The 15952-nt window shown below is 40.2% G+C and overlaps 1 protein-coding gene across 1 annotated transcript in view; it reads right to left on the bottom strand.

Annotated features, from left to right (window-relative positions):
- The window catches only part of LOC124545332 (serine/threonine-protein kinase BRSK2), a 204196-nt gene extending 188568 nt beyond the window's left edge, over nucleotides 1–15628 (bottom strand). The window contains exons 1-2 of the mRNA XM_047124232.1: nucleotides 15537–15628; nucleotides 1398–1492 (exon numbers count right to left, since the gene is read on the bottom strand). Coding sequence (XP_046980188.1) covers nucleotides 1398–1492; nucleotides 15537–15627 — 186 coding nt within the window. The 5' untranslated portion in view covers nucleotide 15628. The remainder of the gene's footprint in view (nucleotides 1–1397; nucleotides 1493–15536) is intronic.
- Between the last annotated feature and the right edge of the window lie 324 nt (nucleotides 15629–15952).

Consider the following 15952-nt stretch of genomic DNA (forward strand, 5'->3'; position numbering starts at 1 on the left):
ACCTCGAGTGACAGAGGTATCACTGCTGTGGTACACGGTCAGAGAAGTATTGTTAGTTATTTATGATACTGTCAATTGCAATGAGCAACATGAGTGAGCTGTGCAAACAATGTGGTTCTAGTCTCAAAACATTTTTTTAAAAACAGTGAATCTGTGATTATTGTAAAAAAGGCCATAATCCACATTCTTCATTCTTGGTTTATACAGAACTGTTTCCTGGTCATTCAGTCTCTCTGTCTGATGTCATCAGTTGACCCATCCACTCAACTGACTTCAATCTATGCAAAGTTTTCTTTTGGGTACCTACAGTCTAAGGTGCTGGACATTGCCCGGGATCCAAAAAAAAAGAAGTGCCATTTTTGAAAATGTGAAACTTGTGCCTCAAATGTAAAAACAAATCATGTCACTCCCTATACTTTCAGTAGTGATTTGAAATGTCAGTTTGCCCCAACTGTTTACAGATATGACCTTAACAGAAAGGTAAATAAGAGAAACATTAGTGTTTTAATTATGAAATATTTATCATAATACAAGTTATTGCTCTGTTTACTTTGTTGAAATATCAGTTTAGGTTTACTCTTACTTATATTTTAAAACATACATATACACATATGCAATCCACTGACAAACATGTTATGTTGTATTACTTTGATCATAAACTAATGTAGGAACAATAACTTTTTGGGTAATGTAAGTACTGTTGTGTGGATGTTTTATTGAACATATGATACTGTTAGTGGTCACATGAAACTAAATGTCTGTAAAATTTGAATGTTACAGAGATCATAACCTTGCACAAAACCAATTTGGTGTATTATTTTTTTATTCAAATTCATTCCAAGCACACAAAAAGAAACTTTGATGTTTCATATATGCCTATAAATGGTTTGTGTACTACTTGCTTACTTAACACAGGTGATACTGTAGGACTATGAATTAGGAAAAGCAACAGACTTAAGACAGAATACTATCACAGTATAAATAAGAATATTGGTTAAACTTGAAATGTTTGTACAACACTAATAAACTATGTCAGTCAGAAGAGATTCACATACACCACAAATGCTTGTGGCTGCTGCGGAACTGGTAAAATTACTAAGAACAACTATATATATATATATATATATATATATATATATATATATATATATATATATATATCAGAGTTTGTTGCATAATAAATGCCATGAACTGTCTATCTGTGATAGAAAGAAGATCCCAATCACAAAGCGGAAAAACCTAAAATATTTCTGGTGCTGATGGCATATAGCAACTACAAAAGTGGATTTTGTGTTGTCTAATACCACACCACAGTTGTGACTGAAGTATATCAGCTTACACCACACCACAGTTGTGACTGAAGTATATCAGGAGAATTAATATATTTGTTTGCTTACCTTCATAAGCACGGACTCACTCAGTTTCTCTCTGTTGATGATTTTGATAGCTACCTTCTTGCCCATAACACAGTGAACACCAAGTTTAACCAGACCTAAGAGCAGCAAATAATAAATTTTCAGCATATATTCAAAAACATTCAAGACACAAAACATGGTAATATTGTAAGATGAGAATGTAATAAAATTTCAATTTCGTTGTAAGTCATGCAATTCTCTCGTATGACTCTCTTTTAAATTATTAACAACTGTTATAACAACAATGGATATGTATGGATCTCAGAAAAAAGAATTCATTGCCTCCCCTACTTAAAGATGGGAGACATTAGTACATTAAATTGTTAGGCTACAGTATTGATTAGAAATGTCTCTCAGATCTAAAAGCAGTGATAGGGTGACAACAGCACTCTCACAAAAGTCAGACCACTGATACAATTCCCCCCACCCCAAATACTTGGAAGAGTAGAACATGGAAGTTTGAGCAGTAATTTACCTTTTTGCCTTGAAATGTACATTGTATTTAACAAAACCAAAACATACTGGCATCACTAATTATTCAGCTGATATAGAATTAGATAAAATAAAACAATCACATTATATTCCCTGAACAATGAATCTCTTTAAAAGGCTCATATTTAGCCACTGTTGGGAGAATGATGATGTACCAAAGATTAATGTAAACAATATGACATTTTTGACAAAATTATCAGAAGCATAGATTGCTGTTTACCATACAGAGGAGGTGTTGATGCAGACAGGCACAACAAATTTTTAAACAAGTAAACTTTTGGCCCAAAGGCCTTCTTCTGAATTAGACAACATACATACTCACATTCAAAGATGCAAAACTGCACACATTATCACTGTCTCTGGCTATTGAGGCCAGACTGCAAGCAACAGCACACAATAAGTTAAGCAATCTGGGTGGTGGGAGTAAAGAGGAGGCTGGAATGGGGAGGGGGAGGGATAGCATGGTGAGACTGGGGAATAGTAAAGCACTGCTTGAGAGAGCATACAGGGATCAGGAGGGGAGAGGGTAGGGCAGCTAGCTGCAGTCAGGAGGTTAGACAGAGAGCAGGGAAGGGGGGGGGGGGGGGCAGAAGGCAGAAAAGAAGAGAAGTCAAAAAGAGAAATAAAAGACTGTGGGGCATAGGTGGGTAGAAGGCTTTGTAGTGATGGAGTGAGAACAGGGAAGGGCATAGGAGGGTGATGGACAGAGACTAAAGAAGGTTCATACTGGGAGGATTGTGGGAACATAGGCTACACTGCAGGGAGAATTCCTGATTGTGCAATTCAGAAAAGCTGGTATGAATGAGATTTTCACTCTGCAGCGGAGTGTGCGCTGATATGAAACTTCCTGGCAGATTAAAACTGTGTGCCCAACCGAACCTTGCAGAACTAGCACTCCTGAAAGAAAGATATAGCGGAGACATGGCTTAGCCAAAGCCTGGGGGATGTTTCCAGAGAGCTTCTGTAAAGTTTGGAACGTAGGAGACAAGATACTGGTAGAAGTAAAGCTGTGAGTACCGGGCGTGAGTCGTGCTTCGGTGGCTCAGATGGTAGAGCACTTGCCCGTGAAAGGCAAAGGTCCCGAGTTCGAGTCTCGGTCGGGCACACAGTTTTAATCTGCCAGGAAGTTTCAGAAAAGCTGGTGTTGGTAAGAAGGATCCAGATGGCACAGGCTGTGAAGCAGTCACTGAAATTAAGAATGTTGTGTTGGACAGCATGCTCAGCAACTGGTTGGTCCAGTTGTTTCTTGGTCACAGTTTGTTGGTGGCCACTCATGTAGCCAGACTGCTTGTTGGTTGTCATGTCAAAGCAGAATGCAGCACAGAGTTTGCAGCTTAGTTTGTAGATCACATGACTGGTTTCACAGGTAGCCCTGCCTTTGATGGAACAGGTGATGCTTGTGACTGGACTGGAAAAGGTGGTAATGGGAAGATGTATGGGACAGGTCTGTTACGAGAATACAAGCCATGAGGGGAGCAGCATGGGAGCAGGGATTGTGTAGGGATGGATGATGACATTGTGTAGATTCAGTGAGTGGCAGAATACCACTGTTGGAGGAGTGGAAAGAAAGAACATTACTCATTTCAGGGCACATCAAGAGGTAGTTGTAACCATGGCAGAGAATGTGATTCAGTTGCTCCAGTCCTGGGTGGCACTAAGTCACAGGAGGAATTTGTTTCTCTGACTGAATGGTGGAACATCAGAAGATGGTGAGCGACTGGAGAGATGAGACATGGAAGATCTGTTTCTGTACAAGTTTGGGAGGGTAATTACAGTCTGTGAAGATCTCAATGAGATCCTTGGTACCGTATATCGCAACATTGCAGATGCAACAGCCGTGGGTGTCTAGGCTGTATGGAAGGGACTTCTTTGTATGTAATGGGTGGTTTGTAGGTTTGATATGGACAGAGGTACTGATGTAGCTATCTTTGAGGTGGAGGTCAATATCAAGGAAGGTGGCCTATTGGGTTGAGGACGACCAGGTGAAGTGAACGGTGGAGTAGGTTTTGAGGTACTGGAGGAATGTAGGTAGGATGTCCTCACCATCAATCCAGATCATGAAGACGTCATCAGCGCATTTGGACCAGGTGAGCAGTTTGGGATTCTTGGGGTTGGGAAGGAAACCTCTAGATGGCTGGCATATGCTGGTGTCATGCAGGTGCCCATTTTCATACTCTGGACTCGTTTGTAAGTGATGCCTTCAAAGGAAAAGTAATTGTTCCTGAGGATATAGTTGGTCATGGTGACGAGGAAGGCAGTCACAGGTTTGGAATCTGCTGGGTATTGGTAAAGGTACTGCTCAATAGCAGCAAGGCAGTAGGAGCCGGCCATGGTGGCCGAGCGGTTCTAGGCGCTACAGTCTGGAACCACGCGACCACTACGGTCACAGGTTCGAATCCTGCCTCGGGCATGGATGTGTGTGATGTCCTTAGGTTAGTTAGGTTTAAGTAGTTCTAAGTTCTAGGGGACTGATGACCTCAGAAGTTAAGTCCCATAGTGCTCAGAGCCATTTGAACCATTTTTTGCTGTAGGAATTGAGGATGTTAGCGTAAAGGGGATGTGGCATCAATAGTGATGAGCAACACACAGTGTGGTAAAGGAACAGGAACTGTGGAGAATTGGTGGTGGAAATGGTTGATGTCTTTTATATAGGAGGGTAGGTTGTGGGTAATAGGCTGAAAGTGTTGGTCTATGAAAGCAGAGATTCTCTCAGTGGGGGCAAAGTAACTGGCCACAATGGTGCATCCAGGGTGTTTGTATTTATGGACTTCACAAAGTATGTAGAAGACAGGAGTGCAGTGAGTGGTAGGGGTGAGGAGAAAGGGAGACTCGAAGAAGAGGTTCTGGGATGGACCTAAGGATTTGAGGAGAGACTGGGGATCCTACAAGATTTCTGGAATTGGATCACTGAGGCAGGGTTTGTAGGTGGATGAATCTGATCTTTGGCAGATTCCTTCCACCAGATAATACCTGCAGTTCAAAACCAAAGTGGTGGAGTCTCTGTCAGCAGCTGGGATTATAAGACCAGGACCAGTTTTTAGGTTAGGGATTGCAGTTATTTCTGCGGATGTTGCAGTTATTTCTGCGGATGTAAGGTTAGCTTGCTATGTTGAGGGATTTGGAGATTGATAGTGAGGCAAGATTTGAGGCTAAGAAATTCTGGAAAGTGAACAGGGGAGTGAATTGGGTGGTCCCAAAGTCTCGCCATCTGGTCTCAGAGGAGCAGTTCCCTTGTGACTCAGTACCATCCAGGAATGGAGCAACTGACTCAAACTCTCCTTCAGGGTGATGACCACCATTTGTCATAACCTGAAATGAGGAAGCCGGCCACAGTGGTCTCGCGGTTCTAGGCGCGCAGTCCGGAACCATGCGACTGCTACGGTCGCAGGTTCGAATCCTGCCTCGGGCATGGATGTGTGTGATGTCCTTAGGTTAGTTAGGTTTAAGTAGTTCTAAGTTCTAGGGGACTGATGACCACAGCTGTTAAGTCCCATAGTGCTTAGAGCCATTTGAACCATTTTTTGAAATGAGGAATGTCTTTCCCATTGTCCTTACCACTCTTGCCACAGTGGTATTCTGCTGCCCACTGCACCTACACAATATTGTCATCCATCCCTACTTAGCTCCTGCTCCCAACACCTTGCCTCATAGATCATATTCCTGTAATAGACCTAGGTGTAAGACCTGTCCCATACATCTCTCCACCACCACCTACTCCAGTCCCATCCCAAGCATCACCTATCTCATCAAAGGCAGAGCTACCTGTGAAATCAGACATCTAAAACTTAAGCTGCAACCACTGTGCTGCATTCTACATGGGCATGACAACCAACAAGCTGTCTGCCAGTTAAGTTTTTTGTGACAGAGTCATTACATAAAAATTTCTCAGTTTGCCTGTAATGTCAAATTCAGATTATATTCCAATCTTTCAGTGATATCCCCCATCATCTTCATCAGGGAGTGAAACTGACAGTCAGGAATTAGCAAGGTTCCCTGTTTTATACCCACAGGATGGCATTCAATTGGCTGGATTACATCATGGTGGCATGTACAGAGGTGGTGCATTCTACGTAGAGTGCATCACACGTATACGTGCCATCATGACATAATCCAGCTAATCAGATGCCTTCCTCAGGGGAAAAAATGCGGGAACCTTAACAGTTCATGACAGTCAGTTTTAGTCCCTGACAAAAACACTGGAGGATCTCATTGAAAGCATTGAATTTCAGCCAAATTTCACATGACAAGTGTATCAAAAAATTTTTATGCAGTAAGTTATCTGTCTGCATGAATGGACACCAACAAACTGTGGCCAAGAAAAAGCTGGACTACCCAGTTGCTAAGTACACTGTCCAACACACCATTCTTCATTTCAATGACTGTGAATTTCACAGGTGGGAACTCTACCTGTGATATATCCTACATTCCCATAACTATCATGGCCTCGACCTTTGTTAGTCATTGTCCTTCAACCACCTATCACCTTATATATGAAGATCATAACTGTTCTCAAAAGAACAGATACTACTGATGACCATGCAGCTTCTCTACAATAAATGATAATTAATCAAAATGCTCTGCTGCCAACAGGTGTTGTTGATATACCTTGAAGGGGACAGCTGAAAATGTGTGCCCCGACCGGGACCCGAACCTGGGATCTCCTTCTTACATGGCAGACGCTCTATCCATCTGAGACACTGAGGACACAGATGAATACTGCAACTGCAGGGATTTATTCCTTACACACTTCCTGTGAGACCCACATTCCCAACTGTCTTACGGGAATCGTCACCTTAGTGTGCGCAAGTAATGAGTGGATGGGCAAATATCTATTAGGTACATTACGTATGTAGATTGTGGACAGTTCGGAATGTGGGTCTCACGGGAAGCATGCAAGGGATAAATCCCTGCAGTCACGCTATTCATCTGTGTCCTCAGTGGCTCAGATGGATAGAGCATCTGCCATGTAAGCAGGAAATCCCAGGTTCAAGTCCTGGTCGGGGCACACATTTTCAGCAGTCCGCATCGAGGCATATCAACAACACCTGTCAGCAGCTGAGGGTTTCAATTAATTATCACCTATCACCTTCCCTGTTCTCACTCCATCACTATACAGCCTTCTATTCCACCTATGCTCCCACAGTCTTTTTACTTCTCTTCTTTTTCACTTCCCCAATCTCTACCTAATCTCCTGACTGCACATTGCTGCCTTACCCTTACTCCATCTCGTCCCTGGATGTTCCCACGAGCAGCACTTTACTGTACCCTACACTTACCTTGCTATCCTCCCACTCCTGATCCCAGCCCCCTCATTACCCCAACCGCTGAGACTGCTTCTCCCACCATACACTGTTGCTTGCAGTCTGTCCTCGGCGGCCAGAGACAGTGGTCACATGTGCATGTGAGCCATGTTTACAAGTATTTGTGTAGTACATAGTTCAATTCTCCGAGTTAACATCTCCACTATATGTTGAGTAGTAATTTATCCTTTTTGTAATACTGTTATAATTCATACTGGATTTTCCATTGATTAAATTTTTGACAAACATTTTTAAAAACTGTGATCACTTACAATGGAGTTGGAAGTAATACATTATATAGCTGCTGTTTTCTTTAAACTGACATTGTAGTATAATTTTAAATGCTTTTTGTGTACTCAGTGTGGCAGAGATAACAATTAGCTTCCACTGTCTGTCAGCATGCATTGTGGTAGAAGTTCTGTGCTCTGTGCCCATTTTTTTATGCTGTAACTTTTAGAATGGAAATGGGAAAACAAGAGCCTTTTATGGATAAGAAACTAGAATGTAATTTGTTTTATAAAATTATTCTCTTGCTAATTCAATAAAATGAGTTGTAATTATTTAAAAGGTGTCTGAATTGTGAACCAGATTAGTTTCATTTGCAGTATATACAAGGTGAGGGGATAGTAGTGTATTTTGTTAGGAATCAATGTGAAGTGATATAAATGTGTCGAGTTTCTTATTATGATTTGCTTACCCGTATTAATGAGCATAAGCATCTTGCTAATGATAGGAATTGTTCTGAAGGGGTCTAGCAATCACAGCCTGTAGCTTTGGACTGGACCACATTTAGGGCAACTTTTATTTCATTTTTCAAAATTCAATATGATGACTGCTAGCCCTTCGTCAATAATACGGGGTTTCCATTCATAAGTCTGTGAGACCTGTGCTTATGGGTAAACTTAATATTGATAGCAAACCTTGGCAATTTTCAACTGGAGAGAAGCCAACAAATATTAAAACATTTTGAAAGCAAAGTTTACTGAAGTTGTTGTTGACAATGTGCCAGATGAAAAAGCTACACCAAGCACTTTCTTTCAATGCCCTTATGGCATCACAGCCTCTACAATCAAAATGCAATCTACAAATAATATAGGAATAGAGTTGGATGTCAAGAAATGTGCTGAGGACAGTAGCAGACATTAAACTCAATGGCAATAACTGACACAGTTACATTTAATCGTTTAAATTATTCCACAGAAATTTTAATGGAAGTGAAAATGCAAAACTGAAAGAAACCCTTTGATACTGCGATACCAATAATCAATAATGGAGTGAAAGACATGCAAATTATGAAACATAAGACAGACATTATTAGGTTAATACGGAAGAATAATTTATAAACTATATAACTAAAGCACATTAAGCAGAAAATATTGACAACAAAAATGAATAGACATAAATATTAATCTGCCTGCTTTCATAATAAGAAACAAAAATGGATCATGAAGAAGCTGTATACAAATGCAAAACAATAAAAAAAATAAGCTGCTCAATGTGTAAAGTTAAACGGAATAGTTTACTGCTTGGAAGAAACCTACATAAAGCCATTGGAGAAAACTGAAAGTGTTTTTTTTAGTTAAAATACATGTGGATAATATCTCATTTAGAGGTTTTTAAAATGTGATAAATACTTTCTGCCATGTACTTCACAGTGGTTTTCAGAGGACACATATATGTCTAGATTTTAAAACTATTGAGACACTCAGTCACTTACTTTTGTTGCATACCCATACACTTCACCAAAATATGTCATGAAATACATACACGGTCTAGGGGTAGCATCTTTGACTAGTAATTAAAACATCCTGGGTGCAACCCCACACTACTGCTTAAATTCTGAATGAAAATTGTCAGAAACAGTGGCTGAAGAGATCCAGCATAAGAAGTCACATTCATATTGCCAGCAGCCTTGTCAAAGAGGGTGGAGGACTGGACAGAGGTCCAGGGCACTCTCTTGCCCTTGGTGTGGGAAACTGTCCCTAAAAGGCAGAAGAATTAATGGTAGCTATCAGAGGAGCCAAGCAAGGCTGGATCTCCTCAGTTTTCTGTATTAGAAGTAGTAGTTGTAGTAGTAGTAGTATTAGCAGTAATTATTTGTTACAATAAACCTTCATGCAGTTTTGTCAGCAAGCAAGAAAGACAGTAGCTTGTATTGTTCCTTTTAAATCACCAGCACTAGAGAATAAGTCAAAGTGCAAAAGCTTAGCCCTAACCTAAAGCAAAAGGTGGAGGGGAGCATACAGCAAAGAGGCTAGACACAAGCGAGGCCACCGGTAAACATTTAGTTGCTATGGTAATCATTACGTTGTGGCACAGGAGGAGGACACAGTGCAACCTACAACACTCAAAACCACAAACAATCGACAAGGTTGAGAGACATTAACATCTGACAATACAGTGATCTTTACAAGCAAAGAGAAAAGTAGTTCACAGACGCATCAATAGAAAAAGATAAGCAGCCAGTTGAGCACGAAGTTCAGGCAGAATACAGAATGCAAGCAGGAAGAAAAGCTTTACCTCGGCACCCCTACACTGCAGACACCTCAGCAGCCAACCAACTGCAGTCATGGGAACAGCAAAGAAGGCTATGGGCATTGACTGTGGTACGTAGTGAGACACCTTGATCAATAACAGGACAATGAAGAGAAGTGTTCTTCCTAGCTGGAGTTGCACTTATCCTACGTGTCCAGGGGTTCCAGGCATACCAGAGTTCCAGAAGAAGATTTTTACAGTTGGAAGAGAAGAAACAGCAGCCATGGTCTCCAGAGAGCCACCACATTCAAAAAGGGGGGGGGGGGGGGGGGCTACTGCGACGATAGTTGATACATATGAGAAGTTCACCACTCCTGTTTGTTCTTTATAATTTACTTGTTGTAACAGCTTAGTGTTCACCAAAGTGATAATAAAGATTTGGTTTCTGGGTACAACATGAATCTATTAATCCAGTTATTTCAGAGAGTAGTGCACGGCTACAACATCACTGCTGGAAACAGGAGAGGGGGGTACAAGCTGCCTTAAACCATGTTGCTGTGTACCTCCACGACATGGGAGGCCTGTAGCTGTGGTGCTGCCTCTCTAGGTTTCCCTTATGTTAGTTAACCCATGTGTCATGAATGTGGATGAAGTCCAACCTTGTACAAGTACTGATGTAATGCTTTTGAGCGAGGATATCATTACTTCCTTGTACGAACTTTTGTTTTTGAGGAAATGTGAAACAGAATGACATGAAATTTTGAAGAAAGGATGTCCAACACTGGCGTCACATCTTCTTCAGAAAGATAAATTCAAGACATCTGCATTCCAAACTTGTACGAGCAGCACGAGTGGTTATGTGCTAGTCCTACAAAAAGAAAATTATTCTGCTGGCCACATTTGCTCTTAAGCACAAGAAAAACAGTATTGTCTGCTGAGGGTTTCAGCTATGTGAAGAATCTGTCTAGAGGATGCACATGGCATGCTTCCTCTAAATATCATCTCAGTAACTTTATTTCAGTTAAAGAACTATCCAAAGAAGTGTTTGGAATTTCAGATCTACTTTATGAACATCACAAACCAATGAAAATTTGACACAACAATGTAGTGAAAGCTAATAGAGAGATTATGAAAATTCTAAGTGATGTCGCAAGTATTTCATGAAATCAGGAGCTAGCTTTCAAAGGTCATGATGAGACAGAAGATTCCCTGAATCCTGAATTTTTCTGAGTCCTTTTTAAACTTGTGATAAACAGATGCAAAGATTTGAAATCATATTGGAAGCAAATGGGCTGTTTCTGGGATTTTCAAAAAATATATAGAATGAACTGACTGAATGTATAAATGAGTCAACATTTGAATATATATATATTCAGGTTCGGACAGAACCTCATTTATGTCTGCATTGTGGACAATGCAACATGTTTCGGACAAATCACAGTGGCTCTATTGTTGTGAGGCTGGTGGACTGCAACAGTGCATTCACAAACATTTTCTTGATTTGCATGATGTTAGCCAAGATAGAACTACTGCTGCTTTATTCACTGTGCTGGGTGGCGTTTTTCAGAATTATGGTATGAAGAACAAACTGGTGTCACAAATTTGTGACGGTGCTTCCATTCTGGTGGAAGAATTAAATGGTCTGCAAGCTATGGTCCATAAAATTGCCTCCCAAGCTCTTTCTACTCACTGTTTGGCACACTGCTTAGATTCAGTTTTGCACCAGAACTGTTCTTGTATACAAGTAAGGAATTTTTTCTCTGCACTCCAGGATATTCCTGCTTTCTTTCACCAGTCTTCCAAACAAACAACAATTCTAGACAGTATTGCTGGTAAACAAATTCCTCCCAACAGTGAAACGAGATGGAACTGTACCAACAGAATAACATTTGCCATTCTCAAAAACCATTTGTAGATAATTGAGGTTTTAAATGAGACAATTGTCAGTAGAGACTCTAGTGCAACAACTACAAGAGAAGCCTAGACTTTGACTGTGTTTTTCTTCTCTCTGTTCATCAAAGCATATGCTTTTGAACATTCTTGAGAAGAATATCAATGATGCATAGTTTTGCAACAATGCTGTCTCAGAGTGCATAGCCCATACAAGAAACTTGGGATTGTTTTAATTTCATGACATGCTTGGTTAATTTGCAACCTGAAGCTTCCATTAGTAGAGCTGAGATGATGGATGAATACATTGGCAATTCATTGATGTCAAAATATAAACAGACGCAGTTAAGGCACTGGATAATATTGTAATGCAACTGGAAATAAGATTTTCACACTGTAATCAACAGCTCTTCTTTAAATTTCGTGATACTATTCATTTCACCAATTTCGTGATACTATTCATTTCCCAGTAGATGGTGTGGTTTCAGTATTACAAAAGTATGGTGCATCCTTTAGTTGCTTGCATTTACATGTAGAAGTGGAGACTGTATTTTCTTCCCAGCACATAAAGTTTAGGAGAAGTAATTGAAAGAATGACTGAGAATGAAATGGACCATATTCTTCAAGAATCTTTCAAACTATTTTGTCTAAATGCTACCATTCCTGCAACAAGTGCTTCAGTTGGAAGACGTTTTTCTTGTCTTCAATGTGTAAAAACATATTTGAGGAACAGTGCAGCCCAAAATCATTTATCAGCTCTTGGTTGTACCTCAACTGAAAAACCAGTGCTGCAAATACTTTAAAGCCAAAACACATAGTTTGACAACATTGTCGAAAGATTTGGGAAGGAGGAGGGTTAAGGATTATGAAGTTAACTTGTTTTACAAGTGACAATGCTCAAATGCCCAGTTTACCAGTTCATTTGTAAATAAAAGTGAGTGTCATTATTATTATTATAATTGTTATTAATATCAAAGTAGTGGTAGTATTAGTAGTAGTTGTTGCTGTTGTTGTTATCTTAGTAGTAATAGTAGTAGGTGTGGTGGTCATTAGGAAGACTAGGCATCCCCAGAATTTAGAACCATAATCCGCCACTCGAAAGAATCAGTAATATTCAATGGTACAGCAATGCACAAGGTAATGGAAACCACTGCTCCTTAAAGACACATATAGTGTACCAACAGGATTTGTGGCTTATAAATGAAAAGTATGATGATCTCTAAACTGGCAAATATTCTGGACTAGTTCCCCATTCGGATCTCCAGGAAGGGACAGTCAAGGGGGAGGTGACCTTGAGCACATGGCTGGAGGGTAACATACTATGAGTCATAGCATTCTATGAGTCGTAACATGCATAAGTGTATGTACAGGAATGCAGCATTAGAAACCTGAGCAACTTGGACTGTTAGTTGCATCAGGTTCACAGTCTCACACCATACAGTACAACATTGTAGTGGCCTTTCCTGAACTGAGAACATTCTTTATGATTGCATAGCATTCACCCAAAATGTAACACAAGGTGTAATAGATTCAAAATAAAGAAAGTAAATATGCTTTCAGAGTTCAGTGGCAGAGACAGTGGATATTACTCTCACAGTGAAGAAAGCCACACTGAGTGAAATGTGTGATACTTTCAAGAAAGCTTTTCACATCTGTTCAATTAGAAGAATTCAAACTGTTTGATTGTTTGATCATCTTTTGATACTAAAATTTTGCCTTTGTGAAAGTTTTGTGTCAGAAATTATATCCAGTGTACATCTACAAAATAATTCATAATTCACTATGTCATTAAAACAACACAGCTTTAGTACATTTATGTCTCCAATATAAGAAATTATCTCAAGGAAAATAATGTCAAGAATAGTCCTTTGAAGTCCTAGAGAATAAGATGTTTCCAGCTGAGATCACTTTATATAATGTGTTCTGGAACATTGGGTACAATACTGTTTCTCCATCTACTGTTGTGTGGGATTACTACCTTTTGCAAGCTGTTGAGACCTGAAGTGAATTGAAGAAATTAGCTTGCTAAGTGTTTCTGCAGACAGATTATTGAATTTCTGCGATCAGTTAGTACAAAATTTTGGAGCAAGTGGATATATTATAATATAAAATGAAAGAAATGCCTTGAATATTAATGGTAGTTGCCTGCTTATATTCATGGCAAATGCATCATGTTGGAAAAGCTCACATACACATTGGCTCACATTTTACATATGTTTTACATAATGTATCCTGAAATATCAAACCACACCTAACTGCAAAATACTGTGACTGTAAAAGTTTTGCCATGAAGCATCAGGATATTTGGAGAGGTAGGTGTTAACTGCTGCTGCCTTTGCTTGTTGTCAGACTTTAAATATTACTCTCTGTTAGACATTCAATAGAAGTGTAGGCATATTGTGGTATATACAAGTAAAAGCTTTGGAAAAATGAGAAAAATATCAATGGCTGTAATCGTCATGCTTATGGATTCCAAACAATTATTTGTGATGTGAAAAATATTGTCCACTATTGAGATAACTTTTCAGATGTTAATGATAAAATTGTCATTTTCTTATGTTAGATCTGGTTAGAAGGGGAGAGGAATATAACTTGTAGCTTTTAGGTTATACTACATTACCTGCTTTGTTAGGTGATTTTTGACGAATATATGAGGCAAAACGTTTGCTTCCTGAACTACAGCGAGTTTTCGTGAGCTTGTCAAAAAGTTGTTCTACATCTTGTCAAAAATCTTCCTTAATATAAATATAACAATTTCTTATTTTAATTAATATTTTGGGGCATATAGTTAATAGGTAATGAGAAAAAATATTTCAGAATGCACTATCGTCATTAATCAATGCAGTCTGATTATTCTGAGACGTTTTAAAGAAAGAATCATTAAAGGTTTCCACAGTTTCTCTGGTGAACTGCTGTCCGCCTGTCAATATTCGGCATAATGGGTTACGGCATGGGAATTTGTAAATATTCATAACAGGACTTTGTCAGTTTGATTTGTGTAATATAACTCATTTCAAAAGTTTGTTGTTTATATAAAACAGAAAGAGCAGTTTTATCAGACAGAAGAAAACGAATGTGTGAAAAGGGAATGACAAGATACAAAGAAGGTTGTCAAGGACTAGTTGTTGGCTGAAACGCATTAGTTCACTATGGATGTATGTTTTCAGAATTTCTACTACGGTAAGAAGATATTCTGAGGTGAAGAACAACGAATATCAAGTGTTCGCTATATTTCGTGTTGAGATAATTTGCAGGTCTACCACCCAACTATAAACTCGGACTTTCTTTTTATTTATTCATTTTATCATTTCTATTAGACATAAATGAGTGGCAAAACGGTAGCAGTTATATTTCACTCGGTACTAATTTGTCTGTCGCACTAATTGGCTATAGCGGCTGTGCTGATAATAATCGGCATTTATTTGGCAATAACAGAAGGAAACTCAAGAAAAATAAGCACTGGCGGGTTTATTGCAAGATTTAAAGAATAAAAACGAATGAGAAGTAATGCTGAATCTCTAGGGAATATCGTTATTCATAGTACTGCTGCATATCCTCGAGTCGAGAACCATCTATGTGGGGCGAACTGAAAACCACTATTATTTTTCTTTACTTCTCTCCGCGCTGGCAGCAATTAGGACATTGCAGTATTGACATTTTGTGTTTCTTAAACGGGGTTGTAAACATCTATCGTGGAAGCTATTACACAACACTTTCTATAACTGATAGGTAGGCACTTTTCGGTAGTATCGGCGTTCTACAGTGAATATTGTTGCTTGCCAATGCGGCCCCTGCAGCGGCACGGGAATGCAGCACACTTGGCACCAGCGCACGCCGGAATTGCCTAACTGGCAGGCGGAGAAGCATTCCGCCCCTCGCCGAACGTCGCAAAGCGCCGGGAAACAGTGTGCTGGCAACGTCGCACGGAGGTGCACTACGGACGAAATACTGACACTGCGCTTACCTGTTTGGCCTTTTCCGAGTGTTTTCTCCAGCCTGAAGGGTCCAACATATTGCTGGTGCTCCCCAGAGTTGGTGTTATTTTCCTTTTGCATGTTTCCCTCCGTCGTGTGCGAGTCCCTTTCCGTTCTCCCGGACGATATATATTATAATTTTCCTGTCGCCACTGCAGTCCTGGATCCGGCGGCGGTCTTGCCGCAGCGGCGAGGCTGCTGATTTCCCGGTGCGGCTCACTACTCACTGCACAGTCGTAGCGGCAGAGGCACACGACACGACACTACTCCGCCCTTCATGCCGACGCCGGCGGCCGGGGCGTCGCTCCGCGGCGTCGCGGCTGCTGCTCTCGTCGTCCACGGCCTACCCCGCGCCGTTCCCGGCTGTGAACGGGCGATCTCCGGGCCCGCGATCCACGTTCGCTCG

This window comes from Schistocerca americana, chromosome 8, assembly GCF_021461395.2.
Source record: "Schistocerca americana isolate TAMUIC-IGC-003095 chromosome 8, iqSchAmer2.1, whole genome shotgun sequence".
NCBI classification, from domain to species: domain Eukaryota; kingdom Metazoa; phylum Arthropoda; class Insecta; order Orthoptera; family Acrididae; genus Schistocerca; species Schistocerca americana.